Source organism: Pezoporus flaviventris, unplaced genomic scaffold (genome assembly GCF_033815535.1).
Source record: "Pezoporus flaviventris isolate CSIRO_AGI_PZ_B2104156 unplaced genomic scaffold, CSIRO_AGI_Pfla_v1 ptg000035l, whole genome shotgun sequence".
NCBI classification, from domain to species: Eukaryota; Metazoa; Chordata; class Aves; order Psittaciformes; family Psittacidae; genus Pezoporus; species Pezoporus flaviventris.
This window is the reverse complement of record NW_026892583.1, coordinates 593,618-605,728: the sequence shown is the minus strand read 5'-3', so window position 1 is coordinate 605,728 and position 12,111 is coordinate 593,618. Positions and strand designations below refer to the sequence as shown.

The 12,111-nt window shown below is 38.9% G+C and overlaps 1 protein-coding gene across 2 annotated transcripts in view; it reads left to right on the top strand.

The window, feature by feature from the left end:
* CAPRIN1 (cell cycle associated protein 1) overlaps nt 1-12,111 on the top strand; it is a 33,023-nt gene that overhangs the window by 12,042 nt on the left and 8,870 nt on the right. The window contains exons 4-11 of one of the 2 annotated variants that reach the window (XM_061462056.1): nt 942-1,180; nt 1,296-1,378; nt 2,919-3,056; nt 4,425-4,477; nt 4,564-4,650; nt 9,417-9,572; nt 10,392-10,500; nt 10,969-11,030. In XM_061462056.1, coding sequence (XP_061318040.1) covers nt 942-1,180; nt 1,296-1,378; nt 2,919-3,056; nt 4,425-4,477; nt 4,564-4,650; nt 9,417-9,572; nt 10,392-10,500; nt 10,969-11,030 — 927 coding nt within the window. The remainder of the gene's footprint in view (nt 1-941; nt 1,181-1,295; nt 1,379-2,918; nt 3,057-4,424; nt 4,478-4,563; nt 4,651-9,416; nt 9,573-10,391; nt 10,501-10,968; nt 11,031-12,111) is intronic. The other variant, XM_061462057.1, reaches the window with a different exon arrangement.

The following is a 12,111-nucleotide window of genomic DNA, read 5'->3' as shown; positions in this document are numbered from 1 at the left end:
CATCCGTCATCCTCAAACTGAGAATGTTAGAGTAGATACATTCATGTTCCTGTTAGTGTCTGTCTGTGGACCTTATGTCCAAGCATCTGTTTAAATCCTCTTTGAACTTGCTGATGATGTCTCCCCACTCTTTCATGGCAAAACATTCCAGGCTTCCCTCCCGTGGTGTGTAAGAAGTACTTTTGTTGATCTGTTTTAAGCTGATCTTCTAGCAGTTCGAATGAATGTCTCCTCCATCACCATCACGGGATATGGTGAATAACAGCTTTGTTTGTGTTATCTGCTGGCCTTTATATGGCCTTGATGAAAAACCTTGGATCACTCTTCCAAATTGAAGAACCCAAGACTTAGACTCTTCTTATCAGGGCCCCACTCTGTCCCTTTAGTAAGTTCTGTTGCCCTTCTCTGCACCTATTCTACTTGCTGTAGGTCCTCCTTGAGTTATGGAAGGCAGAAGCTGTGAATAGCCACATTATTTGTTTAAAAGGTACTTGATTTTGTACATTTTTGCCGCTCAGATCTAGATCAAAATCACTTGGTGTTTACAGAATAATTCATAAAGGAAGCAGTAATAGCAAGCAGGGCTTGTTTCAGGTAACACATTGGTGTCTAAGGCGCTAGACGTGGTAACTGCGGTTATTTGACTGAACTACTTGTAAGTCACGCAGAGAAGTACAGACTTAAGTAGAATATGATCAAGGTCCAGTATGATCCAAGGTTTGTGGCATTGATTTTAAAGTTAGTCTCAATTTGCAGGCTTTTGATTCTGCTTAAAAATGCTCAAATTTCACAGCTTATTGTGCTGTAGCGTTAGATTGATAAGTAGCAGTTCAACATCAAATCCACCTCTTTACCACTAAAAGACATTTCAAATCTGTTTTTTCCCCTGAGTTCACTGCAGAATCCAAATTTAAGCAATTGAATATTTTCATTTTAACCAGATCCAGAAAACAATAAAGAAGACAGCTCGCAGGGAGCAGCTGATGCGAGAAGAAGCTGAGCAGAAGCGTTTAAAGACTGTACTAGAGCTCCAGTTCATTTTGGACAAGTTGGGTGATGATGAAGTGCGCAACGACTTGAAACAAGGTTCAAATGGGGTACCAGTGCTGACAGAGGAGGAACTGACCATGCTGGATGAGTTCTATAAGCTAGTTTACCCTGAGCGAGACATGAGCATGAGGTAGGCTTAGTGTAAAGTACTTTCCTTTATAATAGTGAGTTACAAGTAACAATGTGTTTGTACTGTGGTAATTTAAAGACTTGGTAAGAAATTAACTCTCAATTATTTTTTTAAGGTTGAATGAGCAGTATGAGCAAGCATCTGTTCACCTCTGGGACTTACTGGAAGGGAAGGAGAAACCAGTTTGTGGAACAACCTGTAAGTATAAGTCTGTGTGCACTAAATTTCTGCCTGAACTTACAAATACAATGTCTGATCTGAGAGAACTTTGGCAGTTGAAATAACTACTTTATTCAGACCTTAGATGGACTGTAACAAAATAACTTACTGAAGTGTGAACTTAGTGTGTAGTGTGTTTTGTTTTACTGATCCATTACTCTATTTAAGCTGTTCCTGCTATTTCAGCAGTATTCTGCTGCTGGTGGTGCTGAGTGGCAGTTCTTTGTTTTCTGGAAACCTGTGTGTAAACAAGGAGCTTTGTCAATAATGTGACCAAATACATAATCTGACATGGCCTTTTTTAGTGTGATATTTTGCTCTCTTTTCTCTCCTGGAAAAAGCATTCTGGTTTTGCCCTATTTTGGCTAACTCTAAAAATCAGGGTCTGATCACGCAGATGGAATTTCTTTACTGTTTTCTTGCAGAAATGTAAGTTTTCATTAATACATAGCTTCTGACATTAGACTAAGAAAAATGGCTGTGCTTGGCAGTTGTCTGTTTCTTGTATCATGGGGAATTTTTGAAATCTCTTAATTGGAAATCAGTAAGAAAGTGGTAGGGAAGATAATCCTGTTTTGTGGGTAAAATGGCCAACAACATTCCCCCCTTTTAAAGGAATCAATTACCCTTATTACGTTAGAGTAATATTGAGCCATGGAAAGAGGTTTTTGTGTTCTATTTATAGGAAGTTAAATGATAGTATTGCAGTTGTTACCTAACCTGCTTTACTGAGAAGTGATACAAGCAGAGAACAATACTGTGTCCTTAATAAGATTTTCCCCTTTTTTGTGGCAGAACTTCAAATTATTTATATTGTTGAAATGAAATCTTTTCAGGAGGTACAAGGTTAGCATTTTTTTACTAACTCAAGTCTGAAGTGGTTGTGGTGTTAGATCTTTGAGAGCCCAAAGGTATGCACCACATACTTACTTCAAGAGGTGGCTGAAGCAAAAGGTACAGAGCTGGATTTCAGGAGGGATGGATGCTCATTGGAGACTGAGTCATTCTCTTACTGGATGGAGCTGGGTTGGGTATTGTGTCTGGATCTCAGGATGAGCTTTTAGTGATAATCACCTTCTTATAGGGATGAATGTTAATGTGTTTCTGTGCTGTTCTCTGTGTATGCATTGACTCATATAGTGATTATCACTTGCCAGACATGCTTTGTGAATTTTCCATTTTGAGTCTGTTTTGGTTTTTGTTGGCCTGCGTAGTCAGTAATGCTGCCTTGCCAGTGTGGCTGATCTGTTTTGGGTAAGACACCACAGCATTCATCTGAGGCACTGAGTGCAAGCTTGTGCCTGTTCTGCTTACAAAGGCTGCTCTGAGCCACTACACCTCAGGGCAAGAACCTTCATGAAGGTGGTACCCGTGTAAAATTACTTGTTTGTACTGACAGTTGTTCTGTAAGGAATTGGCTTACAGTAAATTTGTTGGTAATTTACATGGGATCTTTGGGAAGGAAGGAAAAGATGTTTAGTATTAAGTTACTGTTAACATTTAACTTCTGTTTCCGTAGATAAAGCTCTGAAGGAGATTGTTGAACGTATTCTTCAAACTAGTTACTTCGACAGCACCCATAACCATCAGAATGGATTGTGTGAGGAAGAAGAGGCAACACCTGCACCTGCAGTAGAAGACACTGTAGCAGAAGCTGGTAGGATTTGAAGATGCTTTGTGACTACTCTATTTGTGTTGTACTGTCTTGTCTCTTTGGATTCTCCAGAATGATTAAATTACAAGGGCAGTTTTAAGCACAAAATTCACCTGTCTCTGAATTCTTTGTGTTTTGGATAGAAATGTCATTTTTTGATGATCAGGTATATCTGACTAGGCAACATCTATAGGGACAGCCAGCCAGTTACTCAGCCCTGCTCTGAGCCATGAGGAGAGAAAAGCAGAGCTGTGTTCCAGAAGGGTTCTGTAAGGCTACTCCTGCCAGCTGCTGCTTTGGAGGGGCTAATCCTTCCTAATGATCACATCGTAAATGTCTTCTGTCATGTGCAAGGAAGGGCTGAGCGTTCTAACTGCAGAGCGTCAGCTGGCTGAGGGAGCAGAGTCACTTAGTACGTGCTTTTGAATACTTATTTCAGCATTTGACTGCAATACGTCATTTGCTGAAATAAGAACTCAGGCTAACAGGGAAATTACTTAGAAGCAAGTTTCTGCAAATGAAAATATTGCCAGCAACTCTTTTCTGTTTTTCTGTAGTTTTATCAGTGTGAATTTAAACCATTTTTTTTCATCCTTGGTATTAAAATGATTAAACATCAAAGTTCTGATTGCCTGAGCCTTTTCTATTTTTTGGTGGTTCATACCAGTTTAATCTTTTGTTAGGAGGGAAGAGGTTTTGGAGCAAACAGGATGCTGACATGCTTAAACTCCAGAATATGGTACCAAGCTTAAGAAGAACATTCATGACCTTTTTTCCCTTTTGAATATGTTGTGGAGAGAACTGAAATTCAGGATAGCTGAACATAACTCTTCCTAGCAAGAATTTAAAGAGTTTTTTTTTCCTGTTTAATTCAGACATCTGAGAATCTTTGCTTTGGTGATTCTCTGTTCATGTCTTGGTATTTTTGCTTTCTTCATTCTGAGACAAAAGTTTTTATGTACTTTGTAGCATTAGGTTTGCTTCTGAACCCAGCAGATACTTAACTGCAAGTCAAGTATTGACTCAATATTGAGGCTCTAATTTCAGATCTGTAATCAACATCCTATCCCCTTGATGATGTGTAATAAAGGGACTCATTCCTTAATGTACAGTGAGCTTCTAACACTAGCTATTACTATCACTCAGGAGTAGATGTGTGTCTGTTCATTCTTCTGCCTAACTGCACTTTCTGTGTGCTGATAGTCCGGAACAGTTCTTTAAAGTACATGTTTTTTGATAAATGACTACTACAAAAAAGCATCAGACTTCTTCAAAATCCCACTTTTAGTGGGAAAGATCTTTTCATCATTTTGCATCTTCTCTGTCTGCAGCGTGGGTGTTTTTCACCTAAATGATACATTTTTCTTGCAGAACCTGATCCGGCGGAAGAATTTACTGAACCAACTGAAGTGGAATCAACTGAGGTATTACTCACTGGAAAGACTGTCATTTTGTATAGCTTTAATGCCACTTACTTTTACTTTCATACCCTTTCTTATTTTTATTTTAGTATGTAAACAGACAATTCATGGCAGAGGCTCAGTTCAGCAGTAGTGAGAAGGAACAGGTAGATGAGTGGACAGTTGAAACGGTTGAGGTAAGATCTTGTGTACTGCAGGTAAAATTGCAATCCCTGTTTCCGCTGACTCACAATTCATGATAGGTTTTAGTATTGCACTCTTTCTTCCCCAGTATCTGTAAAAATACATACATTTAAGTAGGCTTCGACTCACTACTCACCCTTCAATTACGTATTTAGCTCAGGAGTACCCAGTTTGGCTAAGTTTGCAGAGAGCTTGCTTCTGTTCAGTAGCCGCTTGCTTGCAGAATGGAACGTGAAAGTCATAGGCTTAAAAAGACTGAAGATTTGTGGTTTTTAGACTTTTTTTAAGGTAACTTTGCTGCAAATGTGGAACTTAAGTTTATCTACAAAGCTGCTGACAGCATGGCATAGTTGTCTGTTTCATTGAGCAGTTCCATGGAGAGAGAGCTGAAAATTAGTATCTCAACTAATACCTACTCTGGATTGCCTATGCACATAATTTGATGTTAAAATATGCTTGTATGTACATCCCTGCTTTCAGGAACTATGTTTCTTCAAGTATTTAACTTGCTGCTCCTTTGTGGTTGAGTGATTGTTCGCTTGTGATGTTTGTGGTATGTTGCTATTGGGATCCATTCCCGGTTTAGTAATTTAGACTGTAGACTTAACTACATGTACAAGTCCATCATCTTACTGTACTTAAATTCGTGTTCTTCATGTGCTGGAAAGGACAAGTCACATGGAGTCATTCAAATGTTTGATATGTTGGAACTTGAGTTGTATCTGTCTGGTAGGAATAGGTATGAGCAGCATCTTTCAGGTGCTGGAGACTGAAGTTTTGATTCAGTTTAGTCTCTGCAGCAGCAAATTAGAGATGGTCAATTTTTTTAACTCTTCCGTTGTGTCTTCAGGCTCATTCATGTGTGAAGTGTTTGTGGTATCTTCAGGTGGTGGAAAAGAGAGCAGTCATTTTGATCTGATTATCTGCTTGTCTGATTTTACAGTCAGTCTGGCTGAAATTCGTATCTGATGGTGTAGAAGACCATTAAGAGATGTAGTAGCACTTAGGATGGGTGTGAGGCTTCTAGAACTTTGCTATGTATGCAAATGATTGATTTTGATAGTACCTTGTCATAGTATTCCATTTCCTTACTTCAAAACCCCTAAAGTAACACTGCTATTGAATGCAATTTAAGAAATCTCTTTAAAAGCTGAAGACTGGCTTCAGTCTGTCTTGACTTACACCCAAATTATGTCTGTGTTTTTACCAAGTGCCCAGAGTATCTTGGACGTTTGGTTCTCTGTAGTTCTTCATATGAGTAGCACGGATGAAGAGATTAAGAGTATAGAACACATCCTAATGCTCAAAGCCTGTTGTGCTTCCCTCTGCTCTTAAACTGCAAGGCTGTATATTGCACAACTGAAAACTCAGACCCTTCCTAATGGGAATAATAATAATATGTGTTAACCCTGTTGGTGTGGTCAAAGAATTCAGGTTTTAGTTTTGTGTCAGATTGATCTCAGAAACTTGCAGTTTTCCACACGCCTTTACTAGTCAGCTAAATCTGGATTATATTGGCTTTGTTTTCGTAGAACAATATAATACAAAAGAATATACACTTCAGTTGTCCTTCCTGTCCAGATTTGTTGGACTATGTATAAATGAGCAATTTGGAGTTAGAGATTGCTTCTTCGTAATTAAGAACCCTATTTTCTGAGATTTAACACAAAAAGGGGAAATTGAGAGTGTCTTTGAAATTACTCTTGCTGTTCTTACTGCCAGCAAAATCCCATTTCTCATGGGAATGCAGCTGAATTGTCCTTAGGGAAGATGATGATATACATTGTATAGAGCCTTTGTCAGCTTGAGGTGGTTGTGGTGTCAGTATAATAAGAGCTGGGAACGATAGCTGTTAATTTTGGAAGCTGAAAGAGAACATTTAAGCAGAAGACTTCCATAACTGTTTGTGAAAGGGGGAAGGCTATCACAGACTTGTCTTTCAGTAACCCATGAGTGGATGTAATGCATTCAAGATTGCTGGGATATGCTTTGTTTGTAGGTTAAGAAGTGATGGTGTCTCACAGTGACATTTCTGTATGGGCCTTCCTGAAGTTTTACATGAAGGAATTTGCTTGTGACTTTTTCTGAGCGTATTTGCAGTTGGATTATATCATGTTTTAGTTTTGGTGAAGATGCCCTTTATTGGTAACAGCAGGGGTTTGGTTGTGGAGATTTTTGTTGTTAGCTTTTCTGTTTGATTGATTTCTATTGTTTTTTAACTGCTTCTTTTGTAAGATGTACCTGAATCTGCTTGAATACAAAGTTCTGTCTGTCTTAGATTATGGAACCTTGGTTGGATGGACGTGTGTGCTTTGTGTAGAATTGGAAACTGTTCTGTGACTGCCAGAATAAAAATTCATTCTGGTTGGTTTGTGGTCTCATTAAACTTCTGCGTTTATTTCCCCTTTTTCTTTGCCCCCTGGCCTTCTTTATACCCTGTTATTCTCTTCTGATTGCGTCTGGGCAGCTCTGCCTTGAGAATGTCAAGGGGCAGGGTGTCAAGAGGTGAGCATGCAATTTGATGAGTCAAATATGTTCTGCGGAGGTTCAGCTCTCAAAAGTTTCACCTTGCTGCTGTGGCTCTGAGATGAATGGAGATGTATGGTTGGGTAATAATTTGCATTTTGAATAAGAATCCTTACATTTGAGTTGTCTCTGCACCATTTTCATGTAGCAGACAGTTAGAAAGCTGATAACTTTAGAACTACAGCCTGTCCATTGGCTACTTAATATGTAAAACTTGAAATTTTTGTAGTAGTTTCATCCTACTATGATTATAATAAGTCAAAGTACCTGGTAGTGGTAATAAGACTAAAGGAATAGGCCCTAAACAGTTCCTTTTGCCATTAAAAAAAAGATGTTTTCAAAAGAAAATGTAATACATCAAGCACCATGTGAAGTTAGTACAGTACTATTGGTGAAAAAGGAAAACATTAGATTTTTTTATCCCTGTTCTGTTTTCTTGGTTATTCCAGGTACTGAATTCTTACAAATGACTTGGGCTTCGTAAGTTGAGTGATGGTGCTTAAATAGAGAATGGTTTTGGCAGTAATGGTGTCGGAGATGAGTAGCTGCTGGTTTGACCTTTCAAGTTTCACCCAGTCACCTGGCTTGCATTGTTGCTTTACTTTCATTATTGGACTTTGTAATGTGCAAGAGGTGTAGATGTGTGCTCTAAGTAACATTGTTAGGGGGAATTAAAATCCACTTACAGGGCTTAGTTCCTAGTTCGAAAGCAGTCCATCATTTGGAGTTTGGGGACTGTAATACAGCAGGGCAGTTATGCTTGTTTTCCAGTGTGGAAAGCCTTAGGATGTACATCCATGGGAATTGTCAAACTGCTTCTCTTTGCATGGCTAATACTGGAGATATGGATCTGAAGGGGATCTTAAAGAGGAATGTACGTTGTGGCTGTGTTTTAGTTTAGTTATTTTTTATTGCTTCTTAATTTTCCATTACAGTTGGGTAGGGATTTGGTTAAAGAAAGAGTCATTGGAGCTTGTGAGGTGGTGTTAGGTGCAGGATGTCACATACACAACAAGGAGTAGGCTCTGAGCAAGGAAGGTGGATAGCAGAAGTTCAAGTTTAAAGGTCAGGCCTATGCTTGTAGGATTATTTGTCACTTGTCATGATTGCTGTGCAGAAATCTGGCTTCTGCAGTTCTAATTAGAAACCAGATCTTTTACAGAAGTATTTGGAACTTCAGGTGTGTTTATGCTCATTTGTATCTTGTGCAGTTGTAAGTTTAAGGCTTGCCTGTTTATCTGGAAGATGATTAATAATTAAAAGCTCGTGGGAGTGCAAAAGTGACAGATAAGTTATTGACAATCATCTTTTTAAAGGACAGTTGTTGACATGAATGCAAACTGAAAACTGTTCTTCATGTAACAGGAGTTGTCTAGAGAGCAAAACTTATTAGGAACATTAAAGCGCAACTTTGAGCAGCTCAGCTGTCTTTGTAACTATCTGTTTGCAAGCTGTTTGATGATGGATGTTTTTAGATGCTCATGTTCAGCTTTCCTGGTTGCTCTGCTGTCTTTGATAAGGTGGTATTTGAAAGCATGTTGCTCTTCGTTGTACCTTTGTTTGTGCGCCGTATTGGAATACAGCCAGTAAATCTGAGCTTTCCTGCTCACTATGAGTTTTGCTTCTGCTTCTGGGCTTCTGGTGTCCCCCCACGGTGCTGTCTTGCAATCTTTCTATCATGCAATGCTGCCTGCTGTTCTCTGAGAACATAAATCAGCTAGCTAGAATGACATTTGAGAATGTGGCCTAGAGGTGGCTGTGAAAACTTAAAGTTTGAAGTCTTTAAAAGATAAAAAAATTCTGACTGTACTTACATTTACCAGAGATGTAGGAGACAATAATTGTTCTCCATCTGTGCATATATCTGAAACTTAATCTTCCCCGACTTTAAATATCCAAATGGTGATAATTGCTGTCTGAAAACCTGCTCTAAAAGAAACCCCCATAATATTGAACAATTTTTTGTTAGCACTGTTCTTAATGGGGAATAGAGTAGATGGAAACAAAATAGAGCACAGTCTGGGCTTTCTAATCCTATTAAGTGCTCAGACCAGTAGCTGGCCACCAGTATTAGCATGACTGTAGGAGGATGTAGTATTTTTCTTCAAGAACACTATAGTAATTACATCCATAACGAATTAGGCAACAGCCATAAATTTCAAGACCTACTGAGTCACTTCTGTGCAATGTTCTCTTAAGCTGAAATTGCAGTTGCTTGCTTTTTTCTTGTTAGGTTGTAAATTCGCTGCAGCAACAGACACAAGCTACATCTCCTCCAGTTCCTGAACCTCACACGCTCACTACTGTGGCTCAAGCAGATCCTCTTGTTAGAAGACAGCGAGTACAGGACCTTATGGCGCAGATGCAGGGCCCGTATAACTTCATGCAGGTATGATGAACACACCCTACTGTGAAGTTGGAACCAAAGAAAGAAAACAGCACTTCCTGGCTGTTAGGCATGATTTAAAGAGTCTCCTGTAGTTCATTTGAAAGATACAGTGGTCTTGCAGACAGTGTTAGTGCTGTATGGCAAGATCTCATCCAAAGCCTGCACGTCTGTACTGCTGTCAAAGTACAACTAGAAGGTTATTTAGCTATTTGGTCCTTGTCTGTGTTAAGTCTACAGAGAAGGCAGAAAGCTGTGCATCACTGGGAGCCATTGTCTATTGTGCTGAAGTGAGACCAGCTGTAAAAGATCCCTTCTCTATTGTAGTTGTAAATTTTGTGTTATGAAAAACTTCTACATGTAAAGACAGTAGTTTTTGGCTTGCTTCTTGAAGGCTCCCTCCAAAACGCTAGAACAGCTAGGAAACATTGGAAGATAATGGTTGTATCTGAAAAAGCCTCTCCTTCACAAAAGGAGCAGACATCTTGGTAACAAATGAGGCATCCACTTCTTCTGTTCCTTTTGTTTCTTCCTAAAAAGTGGTAATTTGGGATAAAGAATAAAGAACAGTTTGCCACCTATTCTGTCTGGCCATTAAAATCTCCCTCCAGCTATCTTTTTCTCAGTTAATGTATAAATTAACTGAATTTTCAATGTAATAAATACGTTTTTGAAGGGCTTAATATCTTGATTAAAATGGTTAACCCAGCAATTGTTTAACTGTGAAATAAACTTCTTTATTGGGACCTGGACATTTCTGTGTTCTGAATATTTCTGAAACACGATAAATTGGATTAGATTTGATTTGATGTTTTTCCCTAGGACTCTATGCTGGAGTTTGAGAACCAAACACTTGATCCTGCTATTGTGTCTGCACAGCCCATGAATCCAGCACAGAATTTGGACATGCCACAAATGGTTTGCCCTCCAGGTTTGTAATGGTAAATCCTAAACATAAATACTGGGGAAGCCTGCAGGTCACCTATTAGAAATGCTTCAGTTGCTACTACATAGTAGAAGGGTCCTCAATAAAAATACACTTTCAGAGCACTGTATTATTATTTATCAGAAATGTGATTGTACTTTTAAAGAACACTGTAGGCTTCTGATTTTCACTTGCTTCTAGGTTTTGCTTGGGAAGGTGGAACATCTTCAGTATTTTTAAATGGGCGAAATAAGAGTTTTGTGTAATCTTTTGGAGATGTTGGATTGGTTTGGGTAATTGGAAATAACTTTGCATGGAAATTGTAATTGGAATTTTAAGGATAGCTTGGCCATGCTAGGAGATAATCATTTTTATGATGATCAGCTCTCAAATAACTGAATTAGAAAAGATGGCAGTGCTGTTCTGTGAAAGGTTTGATTGTGCTATGTAGTAAGTAAACTTATTTTACTTCAGTTCATGCCGAGTCAAGACTTGCCCAGCCTAATCAAGTTCCTGTGCAACCAGAAGCTACACAGGTAAAATGTTTAGCAAATCGTATTTACATTTATTTCAGGCTTGATTGATACTACAGTAGGATTGAGTTCCTAATTATATGAGAAACTCAAAGCTGAGGTTCTGATTTCTAATCTCCACTGTCTCTTCAGCATTGTTGTTTATAAACATCATTATATCCAGTTTTTTGTGCTGTGCAGACATTGAATATCTTCCATAATGGAGTCTTATCAGGCCAGGTTGGACGAAGCCTTGGGTGCCATGGTTTAGTGTGAGGTGTCCCTGCCCATGGCAGGCGGTTTGGAACTGGATGATCTTAAGGTCCTTTCCAACCCTAACTATTCTGTGATTCTATGATTTTCCTCTTTGGCAAACAGCTGGATTCAAGGTTGAAGTATGAGTTTCCTGAGGAACTGCACTTCTAATTTGAGGCCTCTTAAACTGGAAGGCACAAACACAGAAGCTTTGTGCAGCTCATTCTAATGGCCTAGTGTGTGGACTTCTCAGCAGTTACCAGTTCTTTCAGTCTATGGAGCCCACCCCAGCCTTCAAATTTAGTGTGTGGATGTGATTTTCATTTCACAAATTGGCTTCCACTTGCCTGTGTGTTAGGCTGCCATCACTTACAATCTGTATTCCATGTGACAGTGGTGAATTTTAAGTGTGGTTTTGCATGATTGAGAGGAAGGACTTTGGAAATCTGCTTTCTGTAGTTCTACTCTAACATAGCAGTTTAACTTGAGGCTTCTCTGTGCATTCTGTGCAAGCTGGAGTAATAATTAGATGTGTCAGTCTTTCTCTAGCAGTGTTCTTTTTTGTGTGAAACCATGTGTAGTAGTATTTTTAATTTAGCTAGAAATAAGCTGTCCTGTATTTGCTTCTTTGCAACAGAAATACCAAAACCAAAATAACTTGGTTCCAGGGCAGTCTGTATCTGTCAAGTGGGTGTCACCACAAATAGATTTAATGGATTAACTGTATAGTTTGTGTTCTGTTTCTTTATTTCTTCTATTAAGGATTTAGTCCCAGTTGCTTGCTTGGATACTACTTTAATACTGGAGTTGTAGAGCACTCAGATTGAGTTTCAGTGCTGCTTTCAGCTGA